General features: G+C 32.0%; 1 protein-coding gene across 2 annotated transcripts in view; it reads right to left on the bottom strand.

The window, feature by feature from the left end:
- Window positions 1–15,135, bottom strand: part of CERS6 (ceramide synthase 6) — a 287,494-nt gene that overhangs the window by 201,147 nt on the left and 71,212 nt on the right. For both annotated transcript variants that reach the window (XM_074303199.1, XM_074303197.1), the window contains exon 3: window positions 10,831–10,961. In XM_074303199.1, coding sequence (XP_074159300.1) covers window positions 10,831–10,961 — 131 coding nt within the window. The remainder of the gene's footprint in view (window positions 1–10,830; window positions 10,962–15,135) is intronic.

Consider the following 15,135-nt stretch of genomic DNA (forward strand, 5'->3'; position numbering starts at 1 on the left):
CATAGATGATAATTTGCATTAGGAGGTTACTTTATTACTAAGAAATTGCAGAGGGGATTACTTCCTTTTTTACATTTCTTCTTTGTGATCCAATATTCTAAAATGCTCTTACAGTTCAATTTAGTATGCTGTATATTTTCCACCAAAGAAACAGACTTTGCTGATATCACCCTCGTTACTTTTTCATAGTTACTGGGTATCCCTAAGGGAGTACTGATCCTAGGAAAAATAACATAGTGTACAGAGGAAATTAGAAGAAATTGGAAGCCAGGCTCAAAGAGAAGAGAAGTCAATAAGTGAAGGGAGAGGGAGAAAAGAAGGGAGTGAAGGAGGGAGAAGAGGGGGAGAAAAGGAATGAGGAAGAGAGGGAAGGAGGGAGGGAGGGAAGAAAAAGTATTTGTTAAGCACTTCTTTTCTAGGCATTGTGCTAAGCATTTTATAAATATTATTTCAAGATGGATGTTATTATTATATTTATTTTACACTTGAGGAAACTGAGACCCAAATATATGAGGCTGGATTTGAAATCCACTCTTTTTGTGTGTAGGCAGAGTAATTCTATCTCCTAAACCATCTAGATGTTAACACAAATCTCAACTAACACACAAGTATGAGAATCATAGAATCATAGAATTGTTTAGATAGACTCTGTGACCATCTATTCCAACCACTATCTGAAGAAGGATCATCTCTATAAATGGAATAAGTAATGTGCCTAATACTTTTGTTTTATTGATAAAACTCAGACCCAAGAAATTAAGACTAATTATAATAACAATAATAATAGATGGCATTTAAATAACACTCAAGAGTCAGGAAGACCTGAGTTCAAAACTGGCTTCAAATATTAGCTTTGTAATCTTGAACAAGGCACTTAACCCTCAATTTCCAAACTGTTGGAAAAAGAAATGGCAAACCACTTCAGTAATCTTTGCCAAGAAAACTCCAAAGGGAATCATACAGAGTTAAATATGACTGAAGCAACTGGACAACAACAACAAAGAATTTATATACTACTTTGTTTATTTTTCCATTGTCTAATGCTACCTCCCAGAATTCCTGTCACCTCCTAAATATTCTTTTTTCCATTTTAATCATGCCCAGTTCCTTGAGCTGATACTCATTGGCATGATCAAGGCTTTTTTTTCTGTTGGCACTTAACAATATTATTTTTTGAAAAAAAATTCTTCATTATTGTGAACTTATCAATCATCAACAAACAAAATATTTCATTATACAAAGAATATTTTCTAAAATATGCTCTGAATATCTATCAGATGTGGCACAGCTAGAGAAAGATAAGAGAAAAAACATAGCCCTAATCCTAGCCAAGATACAGTTCTATCTTAATACATCTGGAGACCAAATTAGCTTCACCAGCTGCTATTATTGTCCTGTTAAGACTATAGTTCATCAAAGCCAAAGATCTTTTAACAGAAAAACTCTACTTACCCATGTCTACCCTAGCCAGGGAGGGTTTAGCTCAAACAAACTCCTGAGAGCTTATTGTTATATTTTCAGTGTGGAGCATTTATGTCTATAGTGCTATAAATCAAGGCTTGATTGTCCAGACACAAGAAAGTCATGGAGAAATGTTAATAATGCAGATTGAACTTAAAAATGTATTTTGCATTTGGTTTTTGATTGATTGATTGTTTTTTGTCTTTTTTTTCCTGGAGACCCAAACATTTGCCAGCATACTCCTGTCCCCATCTTAAAATTGCAAAGCTGATTTTTTTCCAACCTAGGGCTTTATATTTATTCTTTTTAAAATTCATATTACTTTTATCTCAGTGTTCTAGAGCATATAGATTTTTTTTGGATTGTCACTCTGACATCTAATATGTTAGCAAAACCTTCCAGCTTTGTGTCATCTGCAAATGTGTCAAGCATGCTAGCTATTTCTTTAACCAGATAATAGATAAAAATATTAAAGAACACAGAGAACAGACCTCTACTAGTAAACTCATTCCAAGCTGGCAAAGGGTTCCTAGTTTCATTCAAAACAAAGATATAATGATATCTCTAATATGAAATCTTTCCTTTTCTCCCCAAGCATTAGTATCTCTTATTGAAATTATTTTGTATATTTATACATACATATAGATATATATACAGGATACATATACACATGTATATATAATATAATGTAGATTCATATAGATAAGTAAATGTTATCTGTAATATCTATAGTATCAAACCATATGTACATCTGTCATATGAATTTATGTATATATATACATATATATATACAAGTGTATATATATAATATATATATTTTTTATATATTGTATAACTCCAACTCCATTAAAATGTAAGTTACTTCAACAAAGGAACTATTTCATTTGTTTTGATATCTTCAGAGCCTTAAACATTATTTAGTCATTTTAGTCATGTCCAATTCTTCATGACTAAATTTGGACTTTTTTGACAGAGTGTTTTGACATTTCCTTCTTCAGCTCATTTTATAGATGAGGCTAAGTGACTTGCTCAGGATCACATAGAGAATGAGTGTCTGAGGTTAGAGTTGAACTCAGGAAAATGAGTCTTCCTAACTCCACACCTGTGACGTCTAGAAGCCCACTTTACACATAGTATATGCTTAATAAATGTTTGTTGAATTTAACTGAAATTAAATTATTAATGATTAGTCATTTAGAACAACCATTCTACTAATTCCAAATTCATCTAATTGAACTATTGAGTCACTTGTATCTTTTCATCTTGTCAAGATAGCATGTAAGACTTCATCTAGTGCTTTGCTGGCATCCAAGTAAACTATAAAAAGTAGAGATTTCATAGAGGTTGTATGTAAAAGTATGATTTGGAGTGATTCTATAAGAAGGGAAAATTTGCCAAATGTGGGGTCTACTTATTAATAGTATTTAAATTTTACAATAAAATTCAAAAATGAAAGGAAATATTAAATAAAAACACAAATTTTCAATTATTTAAAACCTAACTATCTCTTTTCTCTCTCTTAAATAAATATGCATGGAACATCACTAAGAAATGTATGGCTCTGAGAACTAGCACCTTATTGTTGAAGAAAACCAGAAATATTAGGCTATTTGGATTCCAATTAATTTTACCATTCGTGACTATCTAACTGGATGAGTCACTGTTCTTCAGTAAATTGGTATGAAAATTTTGAAGATTAATGAAGGTATAGTAAAAGGTGGCAATAAGCCAAGACCAAAGTATATACACAAGGCTTCCTTTAGTATATTCCTCAACTCAAATCCAATGTACATAAAAATAACAAAGAAAATAAAAGTACCCTTGGTGATCAAATATCACCCTTGTCACCAATATATTGATGGACCTCTAATCTCATCACTGTAGGGACTTCCTCAAAGAAGAAAGATCACAATCCATCTATTTCTGCTCATCCCGTCTGACTACCATCCTTTTCTGTACACGATCCTTCACAGGTACTACCTAGTGCACTAAAATGCTTCCTCTGGTTCTTTTGTCCAATAAGTGAGTAGTCTACTTCTCTTGTTATGTGACTGATACATTTCTTTTCCCCATCTTACTAATGGCATATTTTCTTCTGCACAATTCTTCATGGCTTATGTGTGGCAGTATGTTCCTTCAAACCATTTACGTCTCAAATACCCTATAGCAACTTTGATTCTCAGGGGCTACTTCAAGAGCTCTGGCTTTTCCTTTAATCCACCACCCCTCCAGATCTAAGGAGGAGGCAAGCACATTCTACTCTTTTCAATCACAAAGCAGCGTAGGTTCTGAGATTCTTTATAACACTTTAGTCAATATATTTTTCCCCTGTAGCAACCTAAGCTGATAATCCTCTGTGACCGAAAAGGTTCTTCCTTTAAAGAGAATGTGTTGATTTTTTTTTAGAATAAACTCCCCTTCTTTTTCCCTTTCAAAAACAAAATAAAAACAATAATAACAATAATAATTAGTATGTAACTAGGATTCAAGTATCATCAAAATCTTCAAAGTGATCATATATACATAATATATATATATGTGTGTATATATATTTTATATGTATATATATATATACACATATGTATATGTGGGCACATATGATATGTGTGTGCATATACACACACACATAAAATTTGGTCCATAAGATATCAGTGTCAGAGGAAAAGAAAGCATTTTCAATCACAACAAATCTAATGCAAGAAAAGTAAATTAGATCATAGTTTTATACAAAAGCACGTAGATAGCACAATAAATAGAGTATTAGTACTGGAGTCCAGAAGATCCCAGTTCAAATTCCACCTCAGAAACTCACTAGCTGTGTGACTCTGGGCAAGTCAATTTACCTCATTCTCCATTCCCTTGTCTATAAAACTGGAATGATAGTAGCAATCGCCTCAAATGAGATAATATATATTAAATAATTTGAAAAGTGCTATATAAATGTTTTTATTAAGGTTGAAAGAAAACTTAGAAATCACCTACATCAATTCCCTCATTTTTCTGAGGTCCAGAACATCAAAGTGACTGTGTTCAAGATGATACACAGGTAAGTACATAGCAAGGCCAGAATTTGAACCTAGATATTCTGATACAAAATCTTTTGATTTTTGCTCACAGCTTCTCTTGTTAATAATTAAAAGGTAATGAGACCATAGTTAAGATCATAAAAGTACTTACCACAATTCCTGGCATAGAGTAGTCACTACTATATAAGTATGTATTCTCTTCCCCTCCCCTCCCTTTCCTTTCCTTTTCTTGCATTTTTTTCCCTTGCCCTTCCCTTGTCTTCTCTATTTAGAGCAGCAAAGAATCTCAAAGATAACTGAGTCCAACTCATCCCACCACCATTACCACTACCATTTAACAGGTGAAAAAAACTGAGCTCTAGAGATTTTTAAGTGCCTTTTTCAGCTATACAGCTAATAAGTTGCTGAGTTAAGATTTGAATCTTGGTATTCCTGACTTTAAATCCAACATTCTATCCACCATATTGAGTTACATGAAGTAAGTAGAATTACTATACTAAAGAACAAATCCTTTGTAGTCACAAATAATGAAGTTAAAAGTGATTTTCAGGAAACACAAGAGAATGAGTATGAATGATATAGCAGAATGTGAAAAAGTAGAACTAGAACATTACACAACATGACTTCAACAGCATCAAACATAAACAAAAAGATCACTCACAGGAATTGAGCTTTCAGGTAATATAGTTCCTGGAGGTTAAATATGCCTTGCTCCTCTCAGGAGAGACACAGGGAATATGAGCGCATTATTCATTCATATATTTACAGGAGCTGTCATTATATTATATTACATATTTCTTATTGTTGTTTAGTTATTTCAGTCACATAAGATTTTTTTTTCCTATATCCCATTTGGAGTCTTCTTGACAAAGACACTAGAATAATTTGCCATTTCCTTCTCCAGTTCATTTTACACATGAGGCAAACAGGGTCAAGTGGATTTGCCCAGTCTCACACAGCTAATGTCTGAGGCCAAATTTGAATTCAGGAAGATTTTCTTTTCAGCTTTCATTCATGCAATTTTTTTCCCTATCTAAAAGCTTTCATTTTGCTCATATTTATATTCCCAAGACTTAGCACAGTGCTCTGCATATAATACATACTTAAATACTTTTTGATTGGTCTTCTGACCAAAGAAGGCATGAAGCAGTAGAAGTAAAAAAGAATCAATATCAAATGAAATTAGCATATATGTAGGAAGCTTTGTATATCAAAATGCTATGTAAAAAGTTTCTTATAATTGTGAATAAAATATTTCCTCTTGATCAATAAACTTACTGCCTCTTCCTTTTATTCAACAATTGGATAGCAATTAAGCATGTTAGAAATTATAGTAACTAAGATCCTTTTGCTGCTCCCCCAAAATCATAATTTCGAGGAAAATAGAAAAGCTAAACAACAGTGTTGCAAGTTAATTCTGATTTAAATTTCTCCCTTTAAAAATTCTATTCTCCTGAATTATTACATCAAGCTACATTCACATTGCTGCCTAAAGTATTCTCTACTACCTTAAAACACTTATGGAGAATAGAATTCAATTTCAATTTTACCAAGAAGTGTTAAAATAATTTGTTCAAATTTTTTTTTGAATCAGTAGTTGAGACAAAATAAACTATTCAGTGTAATATAATGTAGCTTTGTCCTAAAAGTTTAGGATGTTATATGGAAATAATTCTTCATTAAAACAATTGGAATGTGAATTCTATACCGCATCACTTATTAACATAACACAAAATATAACACAAATGAACAAAATTATGACACAAAGAAGGATGTAACTACCTCTTTTGAGATTTTGGCCTTGTTTCCCACTATTTAGGCTTAATACCAATGCTGTAATATAGCTGATAGAGGAAGATGTCAGAGTTTTGGCAGTCTGAAAGCATTTTTGTCTACCCAGCAGCAAACTTCATTTTGAACCTTCTCAAATTTCTCCCATGTACTCCTTCAGTTTTATAAATTTCTCCTTTTACCCTTTTGAAAAATCTCTATTTCAGCTGTCAAAAGAAATGTGAGTACTTCCAGAATAATATGCATCAAAATTGACAAGGCTATGAATGAATGAGAGTAGGCAGAAAAGAAAAAATGGATCTCATCAATGTCTCTGCATATTGCTCACTGAACGAGTTCTGTTAAGTTCATCTGCATTATGGTACCAAATGCCAGGCAGGTCAGGAATCATTTCCAGTACTTAATAAATCATTGTTTAGTTAGAATGAACACACACACACACACACACACACACACACACACACACACACACACAAATGTGCCTCTGCTCCACGACCACTGAAAGACTGAAATTCAATTTCTGTTTTGATCATAAATTTAGGTTTGTTTCCTAGAAAAGAAAACAAATGCTGATTTTTGTAATATTTTATTTCAGTTTCTTAGTCTAAAATTTGCATTTGAAAAACCATTAACACAATTTTTCTAGAAACTTAGAAGTTACCTGTTATATGAGTTCTTTGGTCCATTTTTGTGATAAGGAAACACCCACGGTATAATTATTATTAAGTAATGTTCACTGTCTTTGCTATGCTATTATCCATCTTCTTCATTAATCTATTTAACTCTATCTCTTCCCTTTCTATATTTTTTGCCTTTTGTATTACTTACTAATACTTAATACCTTCCCTCCATCTTAGAAGTGGCTCAAATAGACTGCTTTATTATCACAAGGAGCTGTTGGCACCAAGCAAAATTGGGCATGAGGCAAGGGAAGGGAATGTATTAATCTTTGTTCACCACATTCTTTCTCAAAAATTTGAAAATTCACTCATTGCAAAAATTCATAAGCTACACATTACTGAAGAATATAGCATTATATTTTATGATAGATGATTGAAAAATAAGATATAGTCACTCTATTCTGGAGAAAAGATATAAAAGGAAAAATTAAAATAAGGTAGTATATGTGATTCACTATTAAATAAGTATTCTAATTCAGAGGGTTTGGAAGAAGGAGAAGTACAGTTTCTGAGACAAAAAAAGGCAAGGCAAACTTTAAAGGATTGGGAAAGTGTAAATTGGAAGGGGGGGACAAATTCAGTCCTAGTGAGACACACAGAATTCAATTTAATTAAATCCAATACACATTTATTTGTATCACTTACAAAATACTATAATAAATAAAGAATGGTTCCTGACTTCAAGGATCTTAAAATCCATAAAGAGTAAAGAATGTATGCAAATACATTTAGTTGGGGAGGAGAGGAGAAACTGAATAGCCTCCAAGGAGGAAGAAGTATTTGAAATATAATATTCATCATCTCTTAGGGTATAAGAAAAGAATCATAGAATATTGAAAGAGATGTGTTAGTATATATATATATATATATATATATACATATACATATATGTATATATATATATATACACACACATACATGCATACACATGTATAATACATACAAGGTACTTATATCCAGAATATTCTTAAAGCCTGGTAGATGAATGGCTAGGAGTACTTGGAGATAATAGCATAAATAGGCATCAGAGATTTAAAATTAAAAGAAGCAGAGATATGGTGGCAAATCAGTGATCTAGAAATTACAATAGAATCAGAAGATAGCTGATTCCTGCAGATAATTTGAATACTAGCCTGGAAGAAAGCTAGATTCCCACTGAAAAGGATATAAAGGTATTATTTAAAGTAAAAGGATAGAAGGAGGTAAAGAAAAGGTTGAGAATAAGTGGGGGAGGGACCCCAGAAAACAGGAAGAAAGAGTAAATGACTGCCCAAGTTGACTTGGGCAGAATGAGGGAAATGTAACTGAGGAAAAAATATTAATTCTGAGTCAGAAGATTTGAGCTCCAATCTCTGGTGCTTACTACCTATGGAAGTAACTCTGGCAAAGTCCTCCCAAGACCTCAGCTTCTTTATCTGCAAAATAAAGGGGTTGGACTAGGCTGACCAACTTTGGGTCTATGATGTTATGATAAGAGAGGTTCTCTGGATAGGAATGAGTTTAAAAGGAAGTGACAGGAACAAAAGACTTTGTGGAGATTAGCAGATATGGAGATTTGATAAATGAAACAACTGGTTGGGAAGCAGAGTGTAAATATTTTAGTAGCAAGAAGAAATATATGGTACGTGGAGTTTATATACTCAAGGAAGCTAGGAGTTAGGAGAAAGGGAGGGGATGCATAAAGGCAAAATAAATGTATGTATTCATACAAGGCATAACTCAGATTATTGAAATATAATATTAGTGCAGTGATGCCAGTAGATACTCTAGTTACTGAACACTTCAGTAGAAAATAGGACTTTCTATGTTTACATAGTGTATGTATGTATGTGTGTGTGTGTGTGTGTGTGTGTGTGAGAGAGAGAGAGAGAGAGAGAGAGAGAGAGAGAGAGAGAGAGAGAGAGAGAGAGAGAGAGAGAGTATATATTTTGACAGGAAAGGAGGAGGATATATAAATTCTTGAGTGTGATCAGTAGCTGAGATATACAAATCCTCCTTTGACAATTAACTACCCTAACTATTTATAAGACTAATTCTGGGCATTATATTTACTATATTGTTTTTTCTTGAGTTTCTAACTTCTCTGAGATTCTTCCAAATCTCTCAAGAAAGGTAGGATTTAAAGAGATCAAAAGAAAAAAGACAAAGTGTACAAAAATATTTATACCAGATCTTTTTGGACTAAGAATTGGAAATTAAGATTGACCACCAGTTTGGATGGTATATGATTGTGATATATGATCATGAATGGAATAGTATTGTGCTATAAGAAATGATGAATGGGAGGCTTTCAGAAAAACCTAGAAAGACTTATATGAATTGATATAAAGTGAAATAACAAGAACTAGGGGAACATTGTACAGAGTATAACAATATTGTATGATGATCATCTGTGAAACAACACAGTGATCTGAAGAACTAATGAAAAATAATACTATCCACCTCCAGAGAAAGAATTAATGAAGTCTGAATGCAGAATTTTTTAACTTTTTAAATTCTTCTTCTTGTTTTTGGTCTGTGTTTTCTTTTATACCATTGTTAATATGGAAATGTTCTGTATTACTGCATATGTATAATTTATTAAGAATTGCTTGCCTTCTGAAGGAAAAGGGAGAGAACAGAGAGAATTTGGAATTCAGAATCTTAAAAAATTAACATCAAAATTTTTTGTTTACATGTAATTGAGAAAAAAATAAACAACATAGAACTAAAAAAAAAATTAGAAGACTATGGTTCTAGCCTAGGAGTCTATTGTTATAATAATGTGCTTCTCATTCTATTTTCCTTAAAATCAAATCTTACTTGAAGCATTAGATTTCAACTGCTGCAATATTTTTTTCTGGTATAATTGAAAGCAATACCTTAGGGCACACAAAAAACTGTCAGTATGAAAAAACATCTCCGACTCAAAATAGGAAGGCTTCTCTCTAACTAGAGTTGGAACTGACAGCAATATTATTTAAATTAGTAAGTATGTAGGAAAAGTTCCCCAAAGAATCCTTAGAGTAAAAACTGTAGTATTCCTCAGGAATAAACTTCACCGAAGTTAAAGACAAAACTTGGTAATTTTACTAAATACAGAAATCTTTTCCTTGTCAGAGAATAAACTGGATGCCTTAACATTTTTCTCTCGTTTCTATATTTTCTGTGAGATAATAGTTTCTTGGATATGAACATATCATCAAAATTACAGAGCCAAAGGGCACTTTTAAACAACATATAGCCCATTTCCTCCTCCTGGCAATATCAAACTCAACCCACCCCAGAAAGATGGTTATCTATCCTTTCCTTAAACTCTCCAGATGACAGGATGGTAAAACACAATGCTATTTATCAGGTTCCAACATCGCACAACTCTAACAAGAATGATTTTCTCTTCCCTAAACTAGGTCTCTTCCAATGCACTGTAAGGTCTCTAGTTTATTACCCTGTCCCATCATTTCTCCAAAACAAATTCACTCTTTTGTAAGGTGCAAACAGAGAATTAGTCACTGACACAATTATGTCACCTTTGTTTGAAGTCATTTCACTAATTAATCAGCAAGGATTTAGTAAGCATCTAAAAACTGATTAAATGCTTCCAATGTTTAACTTAGTCACTCTACCAATATACTATAGCTTATATTTTTTTCTGGATAGCTTTCCTTTCCTTAATATTTTACTGGATGATTTTTTCTTTCTAGAAAGTTGTAAATGGAATTAGCCTTTTATTTTGCATTGCACATGGTAGGTATTTAATAAATGTTTGTAAGATAGAACTAAATTTAAATATGAACTTAAGAGAGGCTCCCTAAAAGGTGAAAAAGATTTTTTAAAAAGTTGCTCTAAGAAATATATTCCAAAGCATGATGGAACAAAAAGCAACTACTTACATGCTCTCACAGAACCTAGTAAGAGTGCTAGGCTTCTCCTGGTTGCGTCTCTGTCGAAACCAGCGCTGGATACTGCGAACATCCCAATCTAACTGCTTAGAAAGACCTTCCAATCTCTTCTCATCTGGATGCTACATAACAAAGTAAAGGAAATTATTACAAGTCCATTTAAAATTTTCATATATTCCCCTTGGGTAATTATAAGTACCCCAAATTTTGTCATTTATAAAGTGCTTACTTTGATTTATATGCACACCTTTGAAGAACACTTCACTATAGAAATATTAATAAATAATCTTTTAAGCAAAAAAAAAAAAACTGAAACAAGCTCAGCATTCCTTATAATAAAAATAGGGATTGGTCTCAATCTTCTATTGATTTTAACCTTAAAAAGCAGAATGTTAAAGAATAAATACATAAATGAATGAATGGATGGATGGATCGATAGATTGATGGACCACAACAAAATATTATAAGTACTTCCCTGAATTGTATTCCTAGTAAAGGTCAAACCTTTCCCCAGCACTTAAAATCCTTCAAAATGTATTTCCAAAATATCTTATAGTATCTTATTAATCCTTTCCATTCATTCAAATCCAATTAAATTTAATTTCTCCCGATTCCCAACATATTCTGTATTCTCTTATCTCCTTAGCAATTACTATCAAATTGTAGAAATAATGGAAGTTGTGAGTTTCAGACAAAGGTTTTCATATAGATTCTATCACTAAGGAGCTGTAGAACACTAAAGTATATAACTTGTTCACTTTTGCCTCAATGTTCTCATCTTGTAAATGTAGATGATAATCCTTGATAAATTCTAAATGAATATTCTATTTCACAATTTCAGAAGAGTGCCATAAGGACACGATAAAACAATGAATAGAATAATGCTTAGGAAAACAAATAAAAAGGTATTATTATTATTATTGTTATTATTATTATTTAATTCTTTTCTCCAGTACAAATTATAGTTCTCAATACCATGTCTAATGCCATTGAATTATTTTGGGCAATTAAAAATAAAAATTTTAGCCAATAGGATAAGTTAGAGAAAAAGCTCCCAAGAAGGGGGAACAAAGGGGAGTAGAAGAATTTTAATGTAGGTAAGGATAAGCTCATGTATGTAAAGATAAAAAAGTTCTAATTATATCCTATTTGAGTAGTTCAGTGATTAAAATGTTGGAGTCATGAAGACTTCAACTTGAATCCTGCCTCAGATACTTATTAGCTGTTGACTCTGGGCAAATTATTTTAACTTTTCTCAGTCTCAGTTTCCTTATTTGTTTTATATGGATAATAACTGTACCTACCTCACAGAACTGCTGTGATAATCAAATGAGATAGTACATAAAATACTTTACAAACCTTAAAAGTGCTAATATTCTGTCTACCTCAAATATAAAATCAACAGCTTAAGCAAAGGTATTTACAACAAAATTAAAAAAAAATCCTCCTTTTATGGAATTCCACTTGCAATTTTTTAGCCACAGCCAAAGAAAGATATGTAGAAATTAGAGAAGATCAACAATAGGATAATTGAAAAGAGACAGAAGGATGCATGGCTGCCATATGAGGACAAAATGAAAGAATAAGGAATATAACCAAAAGACAAAAAAAAGACAGAGATTAACATATAGTATTAACCAAATCTCAAAATACCAGGATATTTCCTTACATCCTCGGAAATTTAAGTGAGGTAAGTTTGGGATAAAAAAGCCCCCTCAAAATCTCTATTACCCTCAAAAAGACGTATAGGTAGTAACCAAAATGGATTTTTAAAAGATTGGTCAAGTTTATAAATGACAAAATAATAAATATCCAACAAAAGTAGATTTTTGAGCATGATGATGTACTCCCAGAGAACATTCCTCCGGGCCTCCACTAACAACAGAATACTGCATTGGATGTGCTGTAAGTCTAATATGGAATGGAAAACATCTTATCTCATAGGAACACAAATGGAATTTCTTAGCCTGGAGAAGATAGGCACAGGCTGAATATACAAACAGCTTAAAGAAAGCTTAAAGTAGATTCGTAAATATTTGTAAGATATATTTCAATCATGCATTTACTCCATCTAATAGTACAGTTGGCAAGCCATCTAAGCATATATTATATTCAATTCTATATCTTTTCACCACTTCTCAAAATGTCTATTCTATATCCTGAAGTGGGGAGGGGTTTTCTTCTAGATCTGTGACATTAAAAGAGCATGTGAGATGTATGCTAGCTATTTTTCACTCTAATTGGATACCCATACCACTCCTTTTTGTCATATATCTCATTGATGATATTCTATATACTTTTTTTCTGTGCAATTCATTTCTAGGAAGATCTCTCTTAAATTTTCATATTCAGCTTTGATCTCTATCCTGACCTCCAGTACATCAATAATTGCCTACTAAATGAATGACAAAGTATCCTTTCAAATATTTAACTATATGCAAAGAACTTAATAAATGCTTGTCAAACTTAATTGAATTTATGCACAATGTGTAAGAGTTTCTGCCACCCAATTTTCCATTGATCACTGAATAATCCATGATGAATTTTAAGAAGAAGCTATTGACGTATTATTTTTTATCTGTTGGAGAAAGAAAAAAAATTCCTAAATTTTTGAGATTGATCCCTCAAAACTCTTTCAAAAAATAGTGCCACTATAAAAGACAGAATACTAGATGAATGTTTTTATCACGTGTATCAGTTTTCATGCTTTTATCATATTCACACTTCAAATTTATACAGAAACTTTCTCCGGGAGTCTTGAATTCCTTCCTTCATCCAACTGCTTGTTTTCTTACAAATGGACAGACTCTGAAGGATTTAAGAAAGAGCATTCCCAACTTTTCCTGCATATTGGAATATTTAAAACATAAGGCTCTTGTTTTAAAGTCTATGACAACTTCAAAAGGAATCACCTTGGAAACTAAGTGAAAAATAATCACTGAAATTAGCTTAGAGCAAATATTTTCTAGAGCAGTCAATCTGGCTGCAAAATCTCTTTACTACCTTGGTATTAGAAATTATTCTGGTAGCTGTAGTAAACATAAGACAAGAGAAATAAAATATCTTTTGAATGATTCTTATAGGAATAAATGTGTGCAGAAAATATATTTTATTGTCCATATGGAATACTGCATGCTCTATGCATGTATAATTCCTTACATACAGTGAGTTCAAATGTGTTATGATCACATTTTAATAGGAGTCTAGAAATGCCCTTGATATTTATGTTTAGGAGAAAATATTTTTTTCTTAGCCAATTTGACATATCATATAAAAAAAACCAAAGATTTCTTTAAATTTTCGACCATGTAAACTCAAAATAACATAGAAGTTACTCTTTTTGTAGATTTTTTTATAAATCATAACTTAGAAAAAAGATTATAAGCACCCCCACAAATTTACAAGAACTTTTTTTTTGCATTTTTATTTTTCTCCCCAAGTGAAAGTTTTAGAAAAACTTGTTTTCCAATATTCTTTTAGGGAAATGGCATTTATATTTCTTAGATCCCATGGTAAATATGAGAGTAAGCAATTCAAATAATCAATAACTGCAAACATCAAATAAGGAGTAAAACTTGTTAGACTGTCCATATCTGAGTAAGTAGACTGCATTAAGTACTACAAAATAAAGGGGGGGTGGAAATGAGCATCTCAGTACCTGAAAATACAATATTCATTTAAAAAATGTAATAGTCCTTCTCAACAAAGAATTTTAATTCATTTCACCAGAGTCTACTGTATACTAGGAGCTGAGAGGGGATATTAAAATTAAATACAACAGTTTCTGATGTCATGGATCTTAAAGCCTCATAAAAAGATGACATGCAAATAACTATAACACAAAATACTACTTAATCAACCATATAAAAGAGGCATAAACAAACTGCTATAAGAAATTCAAGGAAGGAAAGACTTCATATTATTGACTCCAAGAAATTGAAGGGTTAGCTGTACCAGACCTAAAATTATATTATAAAAGAGCACTCATTAAAATCATTTTGGAGTGGTGGATCAGTGGAACAGGTTAGGTACACAAGACACAATCAGTAATCAATGGCTTTAGTAATCTAGTGTTTGATAAATACAAAGACTCCAATTCCTGGGATAAAGACTTACTATTTGACAAAAATTGCTGGGAAAACTGGAAAATAGTACGACAGAATCAAGGCAAAGACCAACATCTCACATAAGATAAGGTTTAAATGGGTTAATGATGTAAATATAAAGGGTGATGCTCTAAGCAAATTAGGAGTGCAAAAGGAATGATTTATGAATAAACAAGAAATAGAGAACATT

Source organism: Sminthopsis crassicaudata, chromosome 3 (assembly GCF_048593235.1).
Source record: "Sminthopsis crassicaudata isolate SCR6 chromosome 3, ASM4859323v1, whole genome shotgun sequence".
In the NCBI taxonomy this organism is placed as follows: domain Eukaryota; kingdom Metazoa; phylum Chordata; class Mammalia; order Dasyuromorphia; family Dasyuridae; genus Sminthopsis; species Sminthopsis crassicaudata.